Genomic DNA, 22,433 nt, shown 5'->3' with positions numbered 1-22,433 from the left:
CATCCTGCAGTGCACAGAACAGCCCCCCCCACCACAAAGCATTGTCCAGCCCAAAGTGTCAGTAGTGCCGAGGTTGAGAAATACTGCTCTAGATGGAGTTACTTGAGGATAAGGACTTTTTACCTGTTTCTAGCACACTCTATTGTAAGGTCTGTTATTTAAAAGATATTCAGTGAATGTTTGAATGAATCAGTGAATGATAATCAGGATCAAAGTTTTCAGTTTGTATATCTGAAAGTACTTAATATATACTAGGAAGCTACAAGCCAAGTATATGAGTTTGTAAACATTTGAATTATGAAAGGATTTTCCATTTCATTTTTTAAAGATCAGATTCACCTCAAGAATTTATAAAATTTCAATGTAGACAAAATATTTTCAATACTTATCTCTGGTAAAGCAAAACATGCATTTAATCTATAGTAGCAGAACCCATATGTCTTCCTCATTGCAGATTGATAATATACTCTCCTTTCACATTAATTTTGGAAAAGTCAAGACTTATCTTTTACAAGCTACATGCAATTCTCATGTTCTGAATTGATTTTAGTCTTATTTGGATATTCATGGATAACATTCTTGTAAATATACTTTATTCCAGGAATTAAATCTTTTTATTATTGCTCATGGCCAGTGTTTTGGTTACAGTAGTTCTAGGGCATCTGAATTTTTTCTCCTAATATGATAGAAAGAAACATTGTAATTTTATGCATTGTTAAAAAGAAAATCATTGGGACTTCCCTGGTGGCACAGTGGTTAAGAATCCGCCTGCCAGTGCAGGGGACACGGGTTCAATCCCTGGTCAGGGAAGATCCCACATGCCGCGGAGCAACTAAGCCCATGAGTCACAACTATTGAGCCTGCGCTCTAGAGCCTGCAAGTCACAACTACTGAGCTCACGAGCCACAACTACTGAAGCCCGTGCACTGCAATAAGAGAAGCCACCGCAACGAGAAGCACGCACACTGCAACGAAGAGTAGCCCCTGCTTGCCACAGCTATTGCTCACCACAACTAGAGAATGCCCTCGCACAGCAATGAAGACCCAAGGCAGCCAAAAAAAAAAAAATAAAGAATAAAAAATTTTTTTTAAAAAAAAGAGGGCTTCCCTGGTGACGCAGTGGTTGAGAGTCCGCCTGCCAATGCAGGGGACGCGGGTTCGTGCCCTGGTACGGGAGGATCCCACATGCCACAGAGTGGCTAGGCCCGTGAGCCATGGCCACTGGGCCTGCACGTTCAGAGCCTGTACTCCACAACAGGAGAGGCCACAGCAGTGAGAGGCCGGCGTACTGCAAAAAAAAAAAAAAAAAAAAAAAAAAAAAGTAAAAAAATCATTTAGCAATAAAAAAAGAATGAGCAACTGATAAATGCTGAAAAAATTATGCTGAGTGAAGGAAGCCAGTCAAAAAGACCACGTGTTGTATCGTTCCATTTATATGAAATGCCCCCACAATGGGCATATCCATAGAAATAGAAAGCAGATTAGTGGTTGGAAATGGTGGGGGAGGGGTGGGATAGGAAGTAACTCTTAATGGGTACAGGGTTTCTTTTGGGGGTGATGAAAATTTTCTAAAATTGATAGTGGTAATGGCTGTAAAACTCTTAAAAAATCTTAAATGGGGGAATTTTATGGTATACAAATTATATCTCAGTAAAGCTTTTAAATGAGAAAACATTTCATCGAGACTGAGTAATCTGAAAGATTTACTTCCCAAATAGTTTTATTTGGCATAGTTTATTGTCTTAGGTTGAAAGGTTAGGTTACATAAAAAAGAGATTTTATAACTAAAAGTGGGGTATTTTTGTTTGTTTGTTTTTCAGGGGTTTTGTTTTATTTTTTGGTTTGAAGCAGAAATAATGCAGTTGTGATTTTGCGTGGCCTTATTCCCTTATTTCATGTAACCTATTTTTTTTTTGGCTGTGTTGGATCTTCGTTGGTGTGCGTGGGCTTTCTCTAGTTGCGGTGAGCAGGGGCTACTCTTCGTGGTTGTGTGCGGGCTTCTCATTGCGGTGGCTTCTCTTATTGCTGAGCACAGGCTCTAGGCGCACAGGCTTCAGTAGTTTCAGCACACGGGCTCAGGAGTTGTGACTCACGATTCTAGAGTGTAGGCTCAGTAGTCATGGCTCACGGGCTTAGTTGCTCCACGACATGTGGGACCTTCCTGGACCAGGGATTAAACCCATGTCCCTTGCGTTGGTAGGCGGATTCTTAACCACTGTGCCACCAGGGATGTCCTGTAACCTATTTTTAAAATATTATTCTTAGAGTTTAATTCTTGATCAAATGAATGCATAAATAAAAATGGAAGTAATACTTCTTGTCTATTTCAGATACAAGATGGCACTGCAATAGATCGTGTCCTGAGCTGTGGTCTACCTTGTGGTAATTGTTGTTTTATGTGTTGCAGGGAAGGAGACTGGTGGGAAGCAAGATCAATTGCTACAGGAAAGAATGGCTATATCCCTAGCAATTATGTAGCTCCTGCAGATTCCATTCAGGCAGAAGAGTATGGCACTGCTTCATATTTTATTAATTATTTTGATTTTTAAAATGTCTTAATGCACATTCTACTTAGCCACAACTTTACACACGTGCAATTACATACCAGTCTTAATACAGCTAATATATCGTATTAATAGGAGATGTTACTTGAAAATTAATAATTAATGCCATAGTATTTGCTTACAGTAGGATCATAAATGAATCTGCATTTATAATACTGTATTATGCCTAGTCCCTAGCCTTTATTTTTTCACTTTAAAATAATTGCATTAACCCTTTTTATATTCTGCAGAGTCTTTCACTTCAAAAATTTATCCTCCGTTGATGTTATTGTATCAGTGTTAACTTCTTGACTTAGGTGCTTGCTCCATGGCTATGGAGAGAGAGTATCTTTGTCTTTTAGGATGTACACACTGAAGCATTTAGAGGTAATGATTCAGCATGTTTGCAACTATCATTCAGTTCAGAAGGAAATATACACACCCACACAAACACACACAGGGGAAGAGAGAATATGACAAAGCAAAATGTTAACAGGAAACCTGGGTGGAGGGTATATCGAAGTTCTATGTACCATTCTTACAACTTTCAAAAAGTTAAAGTTCACCTTCAGTGACATATTACAGGCATACTCAGAGAGTATGGATTTGGTTCTAGACAGCCATAATAAAGCAAATATTGCAGTAAAGTGAGTTGTTTCCCAGTGCATATGAAAGTTATGGTTACACTCCACTGTAGTATATTAAGTGTGCAACAGTCTATGTCTAAAAAAACAATGTACATACCTTAATTAAAAATACTTTATTTCTAAAAAATGCTAACCATTGTCTGAGCTTTCAGCAAGCCATAGTTGTTTTGCTGTAGAGGGTCCTGCCTCCATGTTGCTGGCTGCTGATTGGAGTGGTGGCTGCTGACGGCTGGGGTGGCCGTGGCAATTTCTTAAAATAAATCAACGACGAAGTTTGCCATGTTGATCGACTCTTCCTTTCACTCAGAGAAAGGAACACTTAGAGACCATTGTAGGGTTATTACTTGGCCTAATTTCAGCATTGTGTATCTCAGGGAGTTGGGAGGCATGAGGAGAGGGAGTTGGGGAAACGGCCAGTTGATGAAGCAGTCAGATCACACACAACATTTATCAGTTAAGTTTGCTGTCTTATGTGGAAGAAAATGTTTGAAATACTGCAAGACTTAGTAAAATGTGACACAGAGACGCGAAGTTAGCAAATACTATTGGGAAAATGACTCTGATAGACTTGCTTGACCAGGGTTGCCACAAACCTACAATTTTTAAAAAGACGCAATAAAGCAAAACACGATAAAATGAGGTATGCCTGTACTTTTATGTCAAAGCAGGTTTATCTGGGATCCATAAATAATGCATCATCTTCATATCACAGCACTTAACCCAGCATCTTACACATAGTAGGTGCTCTATCAATATGTGTTTGCTTTTTTATTAGTGATGCGTAATTTGTCTCCATAACTCTCTGTTCTGCTTTGGCACTTGTTACTTTCCATTTTGTCCTTTGGTCTTTCTTCTCCACTATTCTGTGGCTCCTCCTCAGCGAAAATCACATTTTTATTCACAAAACTGTATTAAATGAACCCACACTAATTTAGAGTCCCTAATAATTTGGATATGGTTTACTTGCATCTTACTGAATACAAATGACCACACTGTTGCCAGAGAACCACTTTTACTCTTCCTGCTATAATCTTAATATTTTCATCTGTCATTAACTAAAAGGCTGTCATTGTTGCCTTTCCTTCTGTATTTATGGTTCCTGTGACTGCCAGGTGGAGTTTAAGAGACTTGTTGAGTAGTTAATACATGAAAATACTATGACAGAATATATTCTGATAGTAATACTTGTAATATTTAAGAAAGATCTTTCATTCTGTTTTACTGTATTTTAAAGCTGTGTTCTATTCTTTGTCATCCTCCCTTTTCCACTCCATTCTTACTAATATCTATGTATAATTTTTCTGATGCTTATTACACCCTTCTAACTCAGAACACTACTCATTTTTTTTTTTTTTTCCAGATGGTATTTTGGCAAAATGGGGAGAAAAGATGCTGAAAGATTACTTCTGAATCCTGGGAATCAACGAGGTATTTTCTTAGTAAGAGAGAGTGAAACTACTAAAGGTATGAATATTGTTAATATAGGTATAAAAATTTTCTTGGGCAGTATTTTAAGAAAGGTATAGTAGAAGTGTTCATTTTCCCTTCTAGGTGCTTATTCCCTCTCTATTCGTGATTGGGATGAGGTAAGGGGTGACAATGTGAAACACTACAAAATTAGGAAACTTGACAATGGTGGATACTATATCACAACCAGAGCACAATTTGATACTCTGCAGAAATTGGTAAAACACTATACAGGTACGTGAATATTTCAAAGGTGAAAATTATTTCCTCATGTTCAGTTTTATGAGGACAGCATCCATGTCTTCATGTCTCTTAAGGTCTAGCCTGCTACTTTATACACAGTATGTGCCCAATGTATTTTAGTTTTAAAATGAGGAACAGATAATACTTACTATTGAGTTGGTTTCTTTTTTTTTTCGCTGCATTGGTTGTGGTGTGCGGGCTTCTCACTGTGGTGGCTCCTTTAGAGCGCAGTCTCGGTAGTTGTGGTGCACGGGCTTAGTTGCCCCGCAGCATGTGGGATCTTCCCGGACCAGGGATCAAACACATGTCGCCTGCATTGACAGGCGGATTCTTAACGACTGCACCACCAGGGAAGTCCCTGAGTTGGGTTCTTGGATGATTTGCTAAATCAGACTGTCATCATTTGCATCCTTATATCTTACTGGCACAATGTTTGTTTACATCGGAGTTCCATTTCATAACAGCTAAATACCAAATAGATGTGACAATAAATAAAACAAAAATTTTATTTCGGGACACTTACTAAGTAGGTAAAACTAAACACTTACGTAAGAAGCTGTATCATATGTCCTGTTGGGTTACGTTCCTCAGCGTGCGCTGAACCACATAAGACTTCCTAAAGTGTAAATCCAATGAAATTTGATCTGAAGATGCATTTTTCTTGTCATGGAAAATTAAGGTATAGCAACTATAGACATTCATCAGTCTTTCAAGGACCTTTGAAAGGTATTCATTATTAGAGTCTTCTCTCTCAAAATTTTTAATCTCCAGTTTGATACATGAATGAATCTGAAAGTCTTTAAATGTTTAATACTAGGGGAGGGGAAGCTTCCATGATGATTTCTTCTTCAGTGACAGCTAACTGCGAATTAAGTCTGTCAAGTCAATCACCAGTCTTGACACTGATTAAACATGTTACCAAGCAGTGTCATCAGTTGTAATTGGATGTGATGTGGATGTTGAGAATGGAAGGGAACACGTCATATTTACCATAAGAAAGATTGTCTAAGCAGGTTTCACAAGTCAAACCATTATAAATTTGGGATTCACAGTTTTTGTGTCTCCTTTATTTGAAGATCAGTCCTCTAAGTAAAGAAGTTTTTCCTTGATTTTTGGTGTGCTTCTTATGCTTGTGGTTTTTATTTTATTTTATTTATTTATTTAAATATTTATTTATTATTTTTGGCTATGTTGGGTCTTCGTTGCTGCACGTGGGCTTTCTCTAGTTGGGGAGAGCGGGGGCTACTCTTCATTGCAGTGCACGGGCTTCTCATTGCAGGGGCTTCTCTTGTTGCGGACCATGGGCTCTAGGCATGCAGGCTTCAGTAGTTGTGGCATGCGGTCTCAGTAGTTGTGGCGCACAGGCTCTAGAGCACAGACTCAGTAGTTGTGGCGCAGAGGCTTAGTTGCTCCGCGGCATGTGGGATCTTCCCGGACCAGGGATCGAACCTGTGTCCCCTGCATTGGCAGGCGGATTCTCAACCACTGCGCCACCAGGGAAGTCCCTCACTTGTGGTTTTTAGAAATAACAATTAATGGTAACATTCTCTTTGGGAAGAAATGAAGCACAGTGGTCAAAAGCAGAACTTTGGAGGCAGTCAAATCTAGGGTTTGAAACCCATCTCTATCATGTATTTACTGGGTCACCTTGTGAAAGTTGCTTAAGTTTTCTAAGTCTCCTTTATTTACATGAGATATTTGTAAAGGGCTGAATTAGCACAATAGCTGGGACATAATAAGTATTTAATAAATAATAACTTTAAAAATGTATTTAATAAAATATTTCACTTCTTGTATGTTTTGTTTCTTTTATGCAACTCCCTTTTTGTGTTTGTGCTTTTGTAATAAAACTGATAGAACATTGTTTTTATTTCCTGTAATTTAAACTTAAAAACACTGGTACAACTATATGTACCTTAATTTTTGTAAGTTATTCATTTTACAGTGTAGTTTATTTGTTTATCTAGAACATGCTGATGGTTTATGCCATAAGTTAACAACTGTGTGTCCAACTGTGAAACCGCAGACTCAAGGTCTAGCAAAAGATGCTTGGGAAATCCCTCGAGAATCTTTGCGACTAGAGGTTAAACTAGGACAAGGATGTTTTGGTGAAGTATGGATGGGTAAGGAGCCTGAACTTTTGTTTTTTGTCATTGTTTAGCCATAGATGAAAATGCCCCAATTTATGATAAGATATGTTGAAATATTTAAGGTTGCTGCTGCTCATTAAAGTTTGTTGTAAATCTCTTAAAATATAGGTTAAAATAGTGAAATGTGGGTTGTTTCTCTAGGAACATGGAATGGAACCACAAAAGTTGCAATCAAAACACTAAAACCAGGTACAATGATGCCAGAAGCTTTTCTTCAAGAGGCTCAGATAATGAAAAAGTTAAGACATGATAAACTTGTTCCACTATATGCTGTTGTTTCTGAAGAGCCAATTTACATTGTCACTGAATTTATGTCAAAAGGTATGTGTATGTTAGTATCTCATGGGGTATTCATGTTATTAATAAATTTTAAGTCTTCAACTCTATTTTTATGCATACAGATTTTTACTGTATTTTCTAACTTAAGATTTTTTATGTAGACATGTGAAAAGAGAAAACCTGACATTTTGTTTAATGGAAATTAGCTCCAGTTATTCCAAATGATAGTACAGAATTTAAAAAGGAAATAAGGCACTGAATTTATTTTGAAAGTAAACAGTCCTTCATTCCATTTGACTAAAGTCAGTGGAATAGCTGGAAAGGTGAAAAAGAAAAAAAGTATTCACACTAGTTGATTGAAAATAAATGCAATCAGAAAGCTATTTATATCTTTAGTACTAAAGCAAAGAAATCAGATAAAGATAAGAAAATTAACTTTACCTAGTTTTAATAATCTCACTCAGGAGTCCCAGAAACTGCTTTTTTCCACTACTGTCAACTGCAATTTCTCCATTTCCCCAGACCCCAAGGTATGGGATTTTCAGTAATAGGGTTGGTTACGGCCAGGGAAAGGAGAAGGGAAGGCTGTCGCTCTTCTCTCTTTTTCCCTTTGCTGATGATGCATTAGAAGAGGAACTAGTAAGTCACCAAATATGCTTGCTGACAGGCCTGCTTTTTATCCTCTTGAATTTTATCTCCTTTTTTTAGTCTTAATGAGTCACTAATCTGCAGTTAAAGCCACTGATGGAGTCATCCCTCACCATTTGTCCATCTTGGTCAGTGATGTAGTTCCATCTAGTGGAGACAGGACCAACTACAAGCTACACATTGACCATAAGAAAATATTTCCTCCCAAAAGAAACAGAAAAACCAAAAGTTAAGAATTGACATAGCCTACTAACTGAGAGCCAAAACACTACCTAAAACTCCCAAAGCACATGGCACTTTTGGCAAAGAATCTCTACTTCAAACAACTGCCAAATATCCCATGTCAGAGTATATTAGATGAACTAGAAGGGAGAAAAGGGACAAGGTGAAAGTTCAAATCCAGGATATTGATAGCATAAGAATATAGTGGAGATAAAGCTAATGGTCCGTTTAGCTTTGTATATTGATTTCAAGAAGTATTTATTTGGGGAATATGGTAGAAGTCTATGTTGTCAGAATGCTGGGTTAGGATTATTTCTAGATGGGAGGTTTAGAATACAAGATCACAAATGCCCCTTCTAGTTTTTTTTTTTTTAAGTATAATTTCCATTTTATTGTCTTTCCAGGGGACAGTATTTCTTTAGTCTTTAAGGACTTAGCGTCTTACATGGGCTTTGGTGGAGGTCATGGGGCAGCACCCGCAGGTCTAAATTGGGGTGGAGGTCTTCAGTCCTTCTGGACTTGCCGAGAACGATTCCTGACTGCCTTGCTGTGTATGGCACAACTCACGCAGTAATGCAGTTTCACATACAGCTTGGGAAGCACACAGGCGTCGAAAACACTTGCTTCGGAAATGTCCCTGACGGCTGCAGCCTCTAAGATGTTCCAAATGACGAGCTTCTTAAATGGGCCTTATCCTTGGGCACGCATCGGGCATAGTTGGTGCGAATCGTGCAGTGAATAGGCTGCCCGTGGCCACGACCCTCTTTGGGACGACCATTATTCCTTCTTTTCTTGGTCATCTTGGAAGTGAGGAGGCGAGAGAGGCCCTTCTAGTTTTAAACTCTATAATCCCCCATCTTGCTATTCAGGCACTTAGACCTTGGCCCTCCATAATCTATCCAAACTCATTGCCTCGTGTGTTCTCTTTGTAATCAGAATACTCTAGAAATTGTTAACAATTAAAATGTATTGAATGCTTCTAATATATAAACAGTGTGCCAGTATTATAAGGTATCAAAGAAATAAAGCCATCTAACCAACATACATTGAATTAGGAGAGAAAAGTCCTAACCTGATGAGTTAATTTTCAGTATAAAAGTAAATAACAGCTCGCTATAAACAAACAAGTTCAAAGCATAATGGATTTCTAGGTGTTTTGACACATTCAGTAAGTAACATAGAAATTGAGGAAGAGATAACATAGGTTGGAATAAAATGAGAAATATCAGTAGAAAAGACAAGTCTTGAAATACCCTTTAAGATTATGAAGGACACGAATAAGTAAAGTGAAGGGTACCAGTATTTTTCTGCAGAGCTATGAGGAAATGGGGAACAAAACAATGGGTAGTGGAAAATATAGAAGGTAACTGGTTGGAAATAAGTCCAGAGGGGTATGTGAGACAAACTTAAGTACTGCTCTGAGTTGATTTCATAATTACTTATCAAATACATGCTCTCTCTGCCATGAATGAGCTTCAGAGGGTCAGTGAACTTCCTCCGAAGTTATCTGTCAATTTTTGCACAGTTATGTGTGTTTTTCTAGAAAGAGAGTCCATAGACTCATTCATCAGATTCTCAAAATAACCCATGACCAAAAAAAGGTTAAGGACCCACTGATATGATCCAAAATGCTCTGATAAATGGATATAAGAAACTTTTAAGGGAGGGGGGATTTGTTGTAATTAGTTAAAGATCAGAAAAAAAGAATTGTCAAAGTAACACACATTCCAGTCCTGGATTTCTGTGCTCTGCAACCTTTGCACTGTTTTAGCAATTATTATTACACTGAATGATGTTCTACATAGTGGATTGATCAGGGCTCCTTATCTAGATTCTAAATCCCGAAACAAAGAACTGTAGCTTTTGCTACTTTCTGTATATTCAGCATTGTCATGCAGAGTATTTATATAACATCAGTCTGTCTTGCAGGCTAAGAAAAAGAAGTGTTCCTTCCTCTGTTTAAGGACAGTTAAATCCTTCCTTTCGTTTAAAAGGAAATCCCTCTCTTGGTCCCAACATCTGCTTTTCACTGACTTCTCTTTACCTTTTGCTTCCCTTCACAGCCAAGATTCTTTTTTTAAAAATTTATTTATTTATTTATTTTGGTCTGCATTGAGTCTTCGTTGCTGTGCGTGGGCTTTCTCTAGTTGTGGCGAGTGAGGGCTACTCTTCGTTGCGGTGCGTGGGCTTCTCATTGCTGTGGCTTCTCTTGTTGGGGAGCACAGGCTCTAGGCACGTGGGCTTCAGTAGTTGTGGCTCATGGGCTCTAGAGTGCAGGCTCAGTAGTTGCGGCGCACAGGCTTAGTTGCTCTGTGGCATGTGGGATCTTCCAGGACCAGGGCTTGAACCCCTGTCCCCCTGCGTTGGCAGGTGGATTCTTAACGACTGCACCACCAGGGAAGCCCCAAGATTCTTTAAAGAACAGACAATATTATTACATCTTTACTTCCTAACTAGCCATTTTATTCTTTTTAAATTACAGAATATTTCAGACATACAAAGAATACCATAACACCCATGTCCCTACCATCCAAATTTAACTAATGTTTACATTGTGCTATATTTGCTTCAGATCTTTCTACTAAGGAAACAACACATTAAAGATCTAACTGAATCCTTGTTTTTACCTCTTCTTGAGCCCATTCCCTTCAGAGGTAACCTCAGTTTTGAAGTTGTTGCTTTTCCCATCTCTGTTTTTCATGCTGATATACTTTTACTAATGTATAGTTACCTATTAACAGTATTTGTATGTTTTTAAATTACATAAATTTAACCAGCTTTATTTTTGTTCAACATTACGTGCTTGAGAGTTATTCATGTGGATAAGGGAAGATCTCATTTGTGTACTTTTAATGGAATGAAATTCTGTATGAGTATTCCATTGTTTATTCATTTCTTTCCCAATGAACATTTAAGTTGCTTTTAGTTTGCACCATCACAGACAGTGCTGCAGTGAATATTCTTGTACTTGCCATTTTTGGAAAGGGGAAAGAGACTCTGGAACATTGGGTGCGGCAGCAGTAGCATCACCTGGACACTTGTTAGAGACACAGACGCTGGCAATGAGGCCCCAGAGTCTTCACTTTCCCACCCCCTTATGTAATAATAGTCCATTGCAGGCTGTTAATTTCATTTATTAAGTGTCTCCGGAAATGTTCCTCTTCTCACTCTTTCCTAGACTATTGCAGGAACTTTTAAACTTATTCCTTTTATGCAGTTTTAGTCCGATTTCATTCATCAAATTGGAGTGATTGCTTTTTCAACATAAATCTGATCATATTGCTTCTCAGTATAAAACTTATATAAAAAAGATAAAGTCCATTTATGCATTGCCTTCTGTGTTCTGACTCCTGCAGCCTTTTTCTCATCAGTTCCCATCTTTGTGCCCATGTTCTTGCATAGGAAGGACCGTTTTCAGTTCCTTGAACTTACTGTGCCGATTCGTGAATTACTGCCTTTGTACTTGTTATTCTCTCTTCCTGGAATTCCCCATCTGCCCCCATTCTTCTTCAAGATGCATCTCCTCTGTGAAGCCTTTCCTGATTTCTCCATAGAATTAACCAGATCCATCGTATCTCCACTGTAGTTTTTACAGTAACTTTTATAACACCTCCTGGACACTATTTATTTGTTTGCATATAGTTTCTAGATCTATATACTATACTTTCATATAGTATTTTAAGATCTTATTTACTTTTGTATCTTTTATGCCTTTTACAGTGCCTCACATGTAGTAGACCCTCAGTAAATATTTGAAAGGGCAGGTAAATGGACAAACACAGTAACATGTCCTCCCTGCCATCGACGGACCAGAGGAAAAGAGATATATTCCCTGACATTGAATCTCTGTAAATGAAGAGATTAAGTCATGACTATGCCTTGCTTCATAGTCCTGTCAACACGGAAAGGGCTTTCTTTGCCTTGCCTTGTTTTTTGTTTTATTTTACTTTTATTTTGAAGTACTTTTAAACTTATAAAAAAGTTGCAAAAATAATACAAAGAATTCCCATGTATGTTTCAGCCAGATTCGCCCAGTGCTACATATATGTATGAATAAATGTGAGGGTTTTTTCACGAACCATTTGAGAGTACATTGCAGACATAATGCTCACTTTACCTCTAAATACTTGTTTGTCTTCTGAGGACAAGAACATTGTCTTACATAACCACAGTACAGTGATCAAATTCAAGAAATGTAACATGGTTACAATTTTGTTGCCTAAAATACAGTTCATATTCAGATTTCACCGATTGTTCCAGTGATAATTATAGCAATTTCCCCCTGATCTGGTATCCAGTCCATGGTTATGCGTTGCTTTTAGTCATCCATCTCTTTAGTCTCCTTTAATCTGGAGCAGTCCTCAGCTTTTCTTGTCTTTCATAACATTGTTATTTTTTTTATTTTTATTTTTTTTGCGGTACGCGGGCCTCTCACTGTCGTGGCCTCTCCCGTTGCGGAGCACAGGCTCCGGACGCGCAAGCTCAGCGGCCATGGCTCATGGGCCCAGCCGCTTCGCGGCGTGTGGGATCTTCCCGGACTGGGGCACAAACTCGCGTTCCCTGCATCAGCAGGCGGACTCTCAACCACTGCGCCACCAGGGAAGCCCCATTGTTATTTTTTTTAAGGGAACAAAGTTGTTTTATAAAATGTGCCTTAATTAGGGTTTGTCTGATATTTTCTCTTGATTAAATTCAGGTACATGGTAAGTTTTTAACCTGTAATAGAATAGCAATTAGACGTTTTCTTTCCAGACTTTATCTCTGCTGTAATGCATAGTAGTTTGCTGTTGCATGGTATCTTCTGCTAAAATTGAGAGAAGTTGGTTGTACTAACACTTCACATCACCTCATTTATTTAGCCACCTAGCTTTAGTTTCAAGTACCCCAAGATGTCCTCAAGTTGTCTGAGCTCTTGTTACAGATTGACTTAAAAATATAAGTATCTAATACTACTTTTTGACTAAAAATTGGACTGATTTTTATCAAAGCAAACAAGGAAAGAATGTCTGTAATCTGGTGAGATCATTGCATTTTCCCTTTTTTTTTTTTCCATGTTATCAGAAGTTTTAAAAAATTCAGTTTAGGGCCCTCTTCTAGAATCTTAAAGATAATTATTCAGAAATTCCAAAGCTGCAAAAAATATTGAAGAATTAAAAGCTGAAGTTTTGTATTGTGATATTATTTGTTTGGAGGTAGGGGAATGTTTGTTGCAATTCTGATGTAAGATTTGCTTATTTTTCATGAATGTCTTGCTGTCTGTTACAGGGAGCTTATTAGATTTCCTGAAGGAGGGAGATGGAAAGTACTTGAAGCTCCCACAACTGGTTGACATGGCTGCTCAGGTACTTGTGTGTTTATACATGTGTCCATTTGAATTGCAAGTGTACATTAAAAATGTAAACTAATCTTAGTAGATACTATTGTTCAAATAGTGAAATCATGGAATTTTAGAGCTGGGAGGAACATTACAGATAATCCAGTCTGAACTCCATATGTTACAGATACTGTAGTATCTTGAGGACCCAGGTATCTAAAAGTCATATAACTTATTAGTATTAGAATCAGGTAAGTAACTCCCAGTACAGTGCTGTCCTGTATCATATGGCCTTTCAGAAACATATACATCCACAAATATAAAATCTATATGTATTTATATTTCAGTAGATAAATTTTAAGACAATGAATAATCGCTCTTCCAAAGAAAATATTAGAAATCTAAAGTGTATGCTGCAAAAGGCCCTGAACAAAGCTGGGAGTGGGATGCCGTAGATAGGCAGATATTAAGCAACATAGAATCATACTGATCCTACAAGGATAGAAGGTTGGAAAGTAATATACCTAAAATAATTAATAATATTGGTCTTTAAATAAGTAAATAAATAAATAAATATAAAGTATGTGCTGAATTTCTTATTTAATATAGTCCAAAACAAGAATTAAGATGGCAGTATACAGTTATAGATGGGATAGTTTTACTATTCTCGATTTTTCTTTTTAAATATAATTGAAAACTGTTAAAAGTTATATTCAGATGTATGGTAGGTATTCAAGGGGCCTTTTATTGGCTTTGGTTGACACATTGGGTCTAAGACTCCTCTCTCCGTGAGTGTCCACATGTCCATGGGATCTAGCAATTTAGAGAAACTTTATACCAAGAAACCTTACCTGTGAGACTTTAGCATACATCAAGCCTCGTCCACACACCTGAGCTTAAGGCTCTGAGCCCCTCTATACTAGGGGCCGGCAAACTGTTTCTGGAAAGGGCCTGGTAAATGCTTCAGGCTTTGTGGGCCTTTCTCCTACTCCCTTATCCCCTCTCCTCTCTCCTTCCCTCTCTCTCCCTCTCTCCCTACGTATCCTCCTCTCCCTCCCCCTCCATTAAAAGGTTTTCTGTTCTTCTTATTATCTGCTAGACTGTGCCCGTTACCATCATCTCTTTTGAAGATATATGATTCTTCAGCGATCTGACTTAACATTAACCAGAATTGTCCTCTCCCTCCTTCCCTTTGTATCATATATGTTTTTTTTCTTCCCAAGATTGCTGATGGTATGGCATATATTGAAAGAATGAACTATATTCATCGAGATCTTCGGGCTGCTAACATTCTTGTAGGAGAAAACCTTGTGTGCAAAATAGCAGATTTTGGCTTAGCAAGGTTAATTGAAGACAATGAGTATACAGCTAGACAAGGTAAAATGACTTTTTAATAAATGCTTGTAACCTCATTTTCGATGGATTTTTCTTACCATTCTTTGGAATGTACAGGGTTTTACAGAATAAGAAGAACAGCTCTTGGTCTGCTCAGAAGAGTCATAGAAACATTAGCAACTGTACTCCAATAAAAAAGAAAGGAAAAGAAAAAAAAGTCATAAAAACATTGGTTTTTATTCATAAAATTATACACGGTGCATAGTACTGTGGCTTTCTGATAGTTATTTCCCCCAAGGAAGAATCTGACTTTGGGTGTTTCTTTGCATTATAAATATAGCAAGCAGTATTCTCTTCATACTTCCTTTGGCATGCCAACAAATAAGAAACATCTTAAAATAACTTTTGTAAGAAACTTCAGAACCATCCAGTTCTTACTACACTAAGGACTAGGAGTTAATATATTAAGAAATAGCATACAGTTTTATAAAGGCTTTGGAAACCAATTCCATGCCAGATTTACAATAATTCTTTATTATATATAAAATTGTAGTAAATAAAAACACTTATAAGATTGACACTGTAAACAGTGAGGGAGGGGAGCTTACAGAAATTAACAAAGGTCAGTTCTTTTATTTGGTGTCTGTCTCTCTGAGCTCTCATTCAGTAAACATTTAAAGGACAAAATATATGCATACAGAAAGAATATGGGGTTTTGAGTTCCAATTCCATCTCCTATTAGCCCAGAGATTTCACCCAAGTTACCTCACCTTTTTGACTGGGCCTCAGTCTCCTCACTTGTAAATATTAGATGGTAATACTTACTTTTCAAGATTGTTGTGAAACAATGCATTAATAGATGTAGAATGCCTGACATTACCTAACATAGTGGATGCTTAGTCCACTATGAAAAGAAAGAGTGTAACTTTGACAGGCAGAGAGTAATAAGTAAGGTCAAGTGCAGATTAGCACATAGGTTGTTCATCCTGATGAAACCTTCAGGCCTCCACACCTATAAAAAAGATACCTTGGCATTCAGAATCTCCTACTGTCTAGTTCCAGCTTGTCTTTAACAAACATTTGAGTCCTTCCACGTGCTGGACGTCAGGGCACAGCTGTAAGAGGCATGATTTCTGCTGTCAAGGAGCTCACTGACTAATGTCTGTCTGCAACTGAATTATAAACAGACTATTTCAATACAAACTAGTAAGACCAATGTAAAGGTTAGCAAAGATTTATTTAGTAGATATACCCCAAAAAAACCTTTTTTCAGCTATCCACTATTACCATCATTTCATTAAAAAAAGAGCATTTTAACACTTCACAAGCAGGAAGAATGTAATCTCAGAATAAAGGATATACCTATAAATTAATGATATTAGCTTTATGAATTGATACGTGATCTTTTTTCTCCTTTTTTCATTGGACTGTATATTTTTGTCACTGACTATATTGGTACACAAACCACTGGGAACTGTTCCCTAGATCACAGTTCTCAACCAGGGGTGGTGGTACTGCTCCCCGAGGGCAATTTGGCAACGTCTTGAGACATTTTTATTTTAATTTTATTGCTTATTTTTTTGGCCACGTCACGTACCATGAGGGATATTAGTTCTCCTATCAGGGATCGAACCGGTGCCCCCTGCAGTGGAAGTGCGGAGTCTTACCCACTAGACCGCCAGAGAAGTCCCTTTAGACATGGCATCTACTGGGGGCGGCCCAGCATACCACTAAACACCCTGCAAAGTACAAGCTAGCCCCGACCAAGCAGAGAATTATCAAGCCCCAAATGCCAGTAGTCCCCAGGTTGAGAAACCCTGTCTTCAACACAGTGCTTTCTTTTCAATCTCCATACGTTTGTGCTGTTCTCTCCAGCTGAAATATCTTCCTATTGTTCTTTAATCTTTACCTGCAAAAATTCTAAGCATTCTTTAAGGCTAAACTTAGCCTCCACTTTTTAAATGAAACCTTTTGTGATTGTGCTAATGAAAATTGATCTGTTTGAACATCTGAAGAACTATTTTATAATAATATGTACATATATAAGCAACTTCAAGTATTTAAGACACCTATCATCTCATTTTCACTATAAGTGTATAAACGTCACAAAGGCTGTGTTTTTGTGTCTCCTATAACAATTAGCATAATGTCTTGTGCATAAAAAGTAAGTATACAGTAAATGTTTGACTAAATATTTTTTAGTCTTTTAGGCTTTTAAAAATGATAGTACAATAAAATTTTCCAGAGAGATATAAAATATTTAGAAAGGAGATTGTGGTCGAAAACCAGTAGACGTTAGAACCGATAGAATATGTTCTTGGCAACCATCAGTTAGTACTAAGAGCTAGACTGACTTAAAAATTATAGATTCGATAACCCATGTATTTGGTTGCTTCTTATTAGAGCTTTTACCTCTCTTTTCTTTTTTTAAAAAAATTAATTTATTTATTTTTGGCTGCTTTGGGTCTTTGTTGCTGCACGCGGGCTACTGTTCGTTGAGGTGCACGGGCTTCTCATTGCAGTGGCTTCTCTTGTCGCGGAGCATGGGCTCTAGGCGCATGGGCTTCAGTAGTTGTGGCTTGCGTGCTTAGTTGCTCTGTGGCGTGTGGGATCTTCCTGGACCAGGGCTCAAACCCGTGTCCCCTGCATTGGCAGGCGGATTCTTAACCACTGCACCACCAGGGAAGCCCCCACCTCTATTTTCTTGAATGATTTTCTATCCCCACCAGCCATTCTGTCATTGAATATCTTATCAGGAAGAAATGTGATTTTTATTAATGCAAATTTTAAATAGTATTAAAGAAAATTTTCCCATGTATCTTGTACTTTTGAAGAATTTGACACTGATGACATGTACGGTAGGGATAGTGACCAAAAATTAACCTTGCTTATGCCATACTTACACAAATAGAGAAATACAAGTTACTGAAGCAAGCTTGTCAATACTGTTTTAGGTGCAAAATTTCCAATCAAATGGACAGCTCCTGAGGCTGCACTATATGGTCGATTTACAATAAAGTCTGATGTATGGTCATTTGGAATTCTGCAGACAGAACTGGTAACAAAGGGCAGAGTGCCATATCCAGGTAAGTTTGCATTTCATGTAACTGGAATTTATTATGAGCAAAAGTGTAAGGGGTTGGGGGAGACCTTTATTTTTCTCTCTCTGTCTCTTTTTTTTTTGTCATTGGATGGGGAGCAGTCTATGAGAGCCACAATCCTTGAGATAGTGTAAGGTGTGCACAGTTTTCTCCCTTTAGGGCATTTTCTAAAAGGGCCTTTTCGCTCTACTGTTCTCTTAGGAGATGAGCATAAATATATCCTAGTCCTCTCCTTCCCCAGGTAATTGAGGGTATGCTTACCCTGTGATAACACAGGGTGCACTGCTGATGGGGTTGGTGGGGATTACAGAGGAATACAAGAAAGGAACTGTAATAACTTGAGGTAAGTCAAACAGGTGACAGTTGTTAAGGAAACTGTTTCAAGGAAGTGACTTGATATAAAATAACATAATTAGTATATTTGGCAAAAACCAGGACTAGCACTCTTTCTTCTGAATTCCTGTTTGAAAGTTATTTCACACACTGTCTTGCCACTATTCCTCATTAGCACAAGTTTGGTCATTATTAACTGTTAGTATCAGAAAGTATCAATACCTCAGAGTAGCACTCTGAATTCTCATTGAAGGCATTAATATTAAAAGCCAGATTTTAGGTGGAATGAAAAAAGATATGTTGAAACAGATTAGCATTTTCTAAGCTCTTGTTGATGTACTTTGATATTTAAAATTTACTTTCTTTGTTGAAAGAATCGTTTCACTAAATAAACTCACTTGAATATACTTCCAGTTAGTTAGTGGTTAGGGGATTTGTTCTTTTTGCTAGTGGTGTTTGGCGTCACTGTTTTTTGGTGTTTGAATCTTGCGTGATAGGTATGGTAAACCGCGAGGTGCTGGAACAGGTGGAACGAGGGTACAGGATGCCGTGCCCACAGGGCTGTCCAGAGTCCCTACATGAATTGATGAATCTTTGTTGGAAGAAGGACCCTGATGAAAGACCAACGTTTGAATATATCCAGTCCTTCTTGGAAGACTACTTCACTGCTACAGAGCCACAGTACCAGCCAGGAGAAAATTTATAATCCAAGAAGCCAATTTTATATGCACAAATCTGCCAAAATGTAAAGAACATGTGTAGACTTCCTCACTTACGTACAGGAATCAAAAGAAGAAAATCTTCTTCACCCTGCATGTTTTTGATGGTAAACTGGAATTACAGATGTGGTTGCACAAAACCACTTTTTTTTTTTTTTTCCAAGTGTTAAACTCTAAAGTACCAATGATGAATTTTTCAGCTTATTTCAGGGTCCAAAGAAAGTATAGTTAAGATATTGATGACTGTGTGAGTGATAGCATGACAATGAAGAGCAACAAGGCTACTGTTTATGAATCACTACCTTCCTTTTATTCCCCAAACTCATAATTAAGAGAAATTTATCAATCAGTATAGACAAAACTTGGGAGATTAAAAAGTTATACCATAATAAAGTCTAGAATTACGGAACTTCATGGGACCAAACAATTCCATTCCAATTTTTAAAAATTTCTTGCATTTATTATTCTTAAAAGTTTTTTCTAAGTTGAACAGTTAATATGCAACCTTAATATATGCCTCTGTTTGCATGGAAGTGGGCCAGGTCTTTAGAAGCAAAAAGGAATATAAACAGCATCTAAAACTTGATTAAATGTTAGACAACAGCAGTGGAGTTTGAAAGTATAACGCACTATATTAATACTCAGTATACTCATGGAACTGGAAAGTAGAAGAAATTTTTCATTTTAATCATTTCTGAATAGCTCAGTTTAAAGTAATGAAGGTAACTAGAATATGGGTTAATCTTTTATAAGGTTGCACTGATTTTTTAAAGGCAATATATAATTGAAATCATACTATCCAATCCAAGGGGAAATCTTTTAATCTTTAGATAGCATGAAATAAAATAAACTCAGCATTTAAATAGTCCTTTTTGAAAAACAGACTGGTACTGTGAGATTGCTAATATGTACTTATGATGATGGGTGCCACAAATATAAAATATCACTAGATCAGGGACTTGAATGCACTTTTGCTCTTACTGAATATAGACTAACAGAGAGGAAAATGTATTTAAAGAAATATGAGAAAAGAAAATGTGAAAGTTTTACAGATAGAGAGATGGAATGTAATGTTTAATGTTGATGTTACAGAGTGACAAAATGGCTTTGCTGGCACTCAAAGCTCCTCACTTATTTTCTGAGATTTTAAGAGTTATAAGGTATGACTATAAAACTAATCTTTCTTAACATAAATACTAAATGAGTGCTATTGCCTCAAAATAGCTAAGTTAAGGCTTCCCACTAATTCCAGTGATACAGCTTTTATGCAAAACATTTTTAGAACTCCAGTTTTCATATCCATGTTTGAATCTACATTCACTTTTCAAATATACTTAATGATGATCATTTTTTCCCTTTTAGAATTTAGTTGATTTGAGGAGGAAAACATATTCGGAATAATAGTAGTGGTGAAAAGAGGGGGACAGATTTTGCCTATTTAAAGTAAAGAAGTGAAATGTACAGAATAATACTGATTTTTATGACTAACTCAGAAAGAAAATTCCAAAATACGAATTTGAATAGCAGCATCACTGGTTTAAGTGTCTAGCAAAGGGACTGAATCTGACAAATAAAAGTCTGGTATTTACGTTTTAAAATACTCTCTTTTATAGTCATACTTTAAATAAAGCAACACATCAGGTCCCAGTATTTTAGGAATATTACTACTGACTACCATCACATACCTGATTTGATCATTAAATTTAAAATTCTGTGCTGTGGTATCTATGTTGAGATTCAAACCATTTAAAAATGTGACAGATGAACTTCATGCAGGTTGGCAACAGTTCTGGTACTAAAAATTGTGGTGGCTTCTTATGTTTACGTAACCTGCTTAGTATTGAATCCCTCTTCCAAGAGGATTTTCCCAAGAAAACTGCTGTCATCACTTACCTTTAACGTCTACAACCTGTGACACCAGAGTTCTAAAGGGCTTTGTGTGAACTATGATATTACAATTTTTCTAAGCATTTTAAAAAGGATAAAATTATATGTTTATGTACTAATTCTCTTAAGAAAAATAGGCCAGAAAAAGTTGATGGTATTCATTAGGTTTTAACTGAATGGAGCAGTTCTTTATAATATCGGTTGTATGGTTAGGAAATAAAACGCTAACTTAATGTGTATTCAGTTTAAATAGTTATGTATTTTTAAATTGCTGAGAAAAATAAACAACTTTGTACATTTGAAGATTTTTTCCAACAGCTTTTCTTCTTAAACCTCTTAATGTGTTTTCCTTACCAAAAGAGGAAGTTGGCAAAAACAGCCTTCTAGCACACTTTTTTAAATGAATAATGGTAGCCTAAAACTTAATATTTTTATAAAGTGTTATTATATTGTTTTGTGGATAATTGAAATAAAAATTTCATTGAATGCACCCATTTATCTTTTTAGCCACTACTCATACTTTCTCATCAGTTTTTTAAGAATTGGTATTTAAAATAAAGTATATTGTTTCTTCTTCCATTGGGGAAAAAGAGTGTTGAGTTGTGACTCTTGAGCAGAGTTAAATCAATTTTTTATTAAATTCAGAACATTATTGAACTCGTTCTGTGTGGTTAATTTTCCATGTCAGGTGAGTGACATTATTTTTACAGGTTTTTTTGAAATTATATCAGCAACTACAGTTTTAATGTATTATACAGAGAAACCTAAGTGATTTAAGTGAAGCTATTCACAGAAGAATCTGTGTGAAGGGTATAAAATAGAATAACTACTTTTGATCATAAGGGATTCAATTTTCTAAAAATGAAAAATATGTGAGCCTTATTTCTATGTGTGTTTTACACTTCTATTATAGGTTTAATGAAAATAAGATACTAAATTATGAATGGCCAATCAAAAGCATTTATTATTTTCAATAAGGTAATAATATTAATTGCCATTTACTGTTATATTATCAAAATTATTAGCTTTGTTTTTCCCTAATGATTTCAGAAAAGTAACATTTAATCAACAAACACATCATTTAATAAACATTTATTAAATATTTTTCTACAGTACAGTAATAGTTTCTCAACTTAAGAATGTTTTCCTAGTTTGCTGTTTGCCTTTTAAGTTTGCATGTAATTTTTTTGACATTTAAGTTGTACATTTGTATGTTATCAAATCTTTTTTATGCCTAAACAGTCCTTTGCATCCCAAGATTAAATATTCATCTCATCTGTTACATTTTATGCTTTTGTGTTTTACATCACTCTTTAATTCGTTTGGAAGTTATTTGGGTATAAAATGTGACTTATGAGTCTAGCATGATTGTTTCCCATACAGTTAATTTTCCCAGCACCAATTTTGGTTAATCCATGCCCACTGTATTGGTTTTGTCCAGTTAACTGGCCATTCTGACGTCAGTATAATACTTTCAATGACTAATCAGTTGATAATGCATTTTAATAAAGCAAGTTGCCTTTGCGATTCCTTTTTTTTTCCTTC

The 22,433-nt window shown here is 36.7% G+C and overlaps 1 protein-coding gene and 1 pseudogene across 7 annotated transcripts in view; one reads left to right on the top strand and one right to left on the bottom strand.

The window, feature by feature from the left end:
* YES1 (YES proto-oncogene 1, Src family tyrosine kinase) overlaps positions 1-22,433 on the top strand; it is an 80,524-nt gene extending 58,091 nt beyond the window's left edge. For 5 of the 7 annotated variants that reach the window (XM_067014369.1, XM_067014374.1, XM_067014372.1 and 2 more), the window contains 9 exons: positions 2,408-2,506; positions 4,551-4,654; positions 4,742-4,891; positions 6,868-7,023; positions 7,192-7,371; positions 13,465-13,541; positions 14,737-14,890; positions 17,803-17,934; positions 18,780-21,539. In XM_067014369.1, the coding sequence (XP_066870470.1) occupies positions 2,408-2,506; positions 4,551-4,654; positions 4,742-4,891; positions 6,868-7,023; positions 7,192-7,371; positions 13,465-13,541; positions 14,737-14,890; positions 17,803-17,934; positions 18,780-18,988 (1,261 nt within the window). In that variant the 3' untranslated portion in view covers positions 18,989-21,539. Of the gene's footprint in view, positions 1-2,407; positions 2,507-4,550; positions 4,655-4,741; positions 4,892-6,867; positions 7,024-7,191; positions 7,372-13,464; positions 13,542-14,736; positions 14,891-17,802; positions 17,935-18,779 lie in introns of all 7 variants that reach the window. The other 2 variants (XM_059039968.2, XM_067014375.1) reach the window with 2 other exon arrangements.
* LOC131742314 (small ribosomal subunit protein eS26 pseudogene) lies at positions 8,641-8,999 on the bottom strand (annotated as a pseudogene).

The sequence above is a fragment of the Kogia breviceps genome, chromosome 15 (genome assembly GCF_026419965.1).
Source record: "Kogia breviceps isolate mKogBre1 chromosome 15, mKogBre1 haplotype 1, whole genome shotgun sequence".
NCBI classification, from domain to species: Eukaryota; Metazoa; Chordata; class Mammalia; order Artiodactyla; family Physeteridae; genus Kogia; species Kogia breviceps.
Note: the sequence above shows the minus strand (reverse complement) of the source record. Positions and strands in the feature narration are given on the sequence as shown.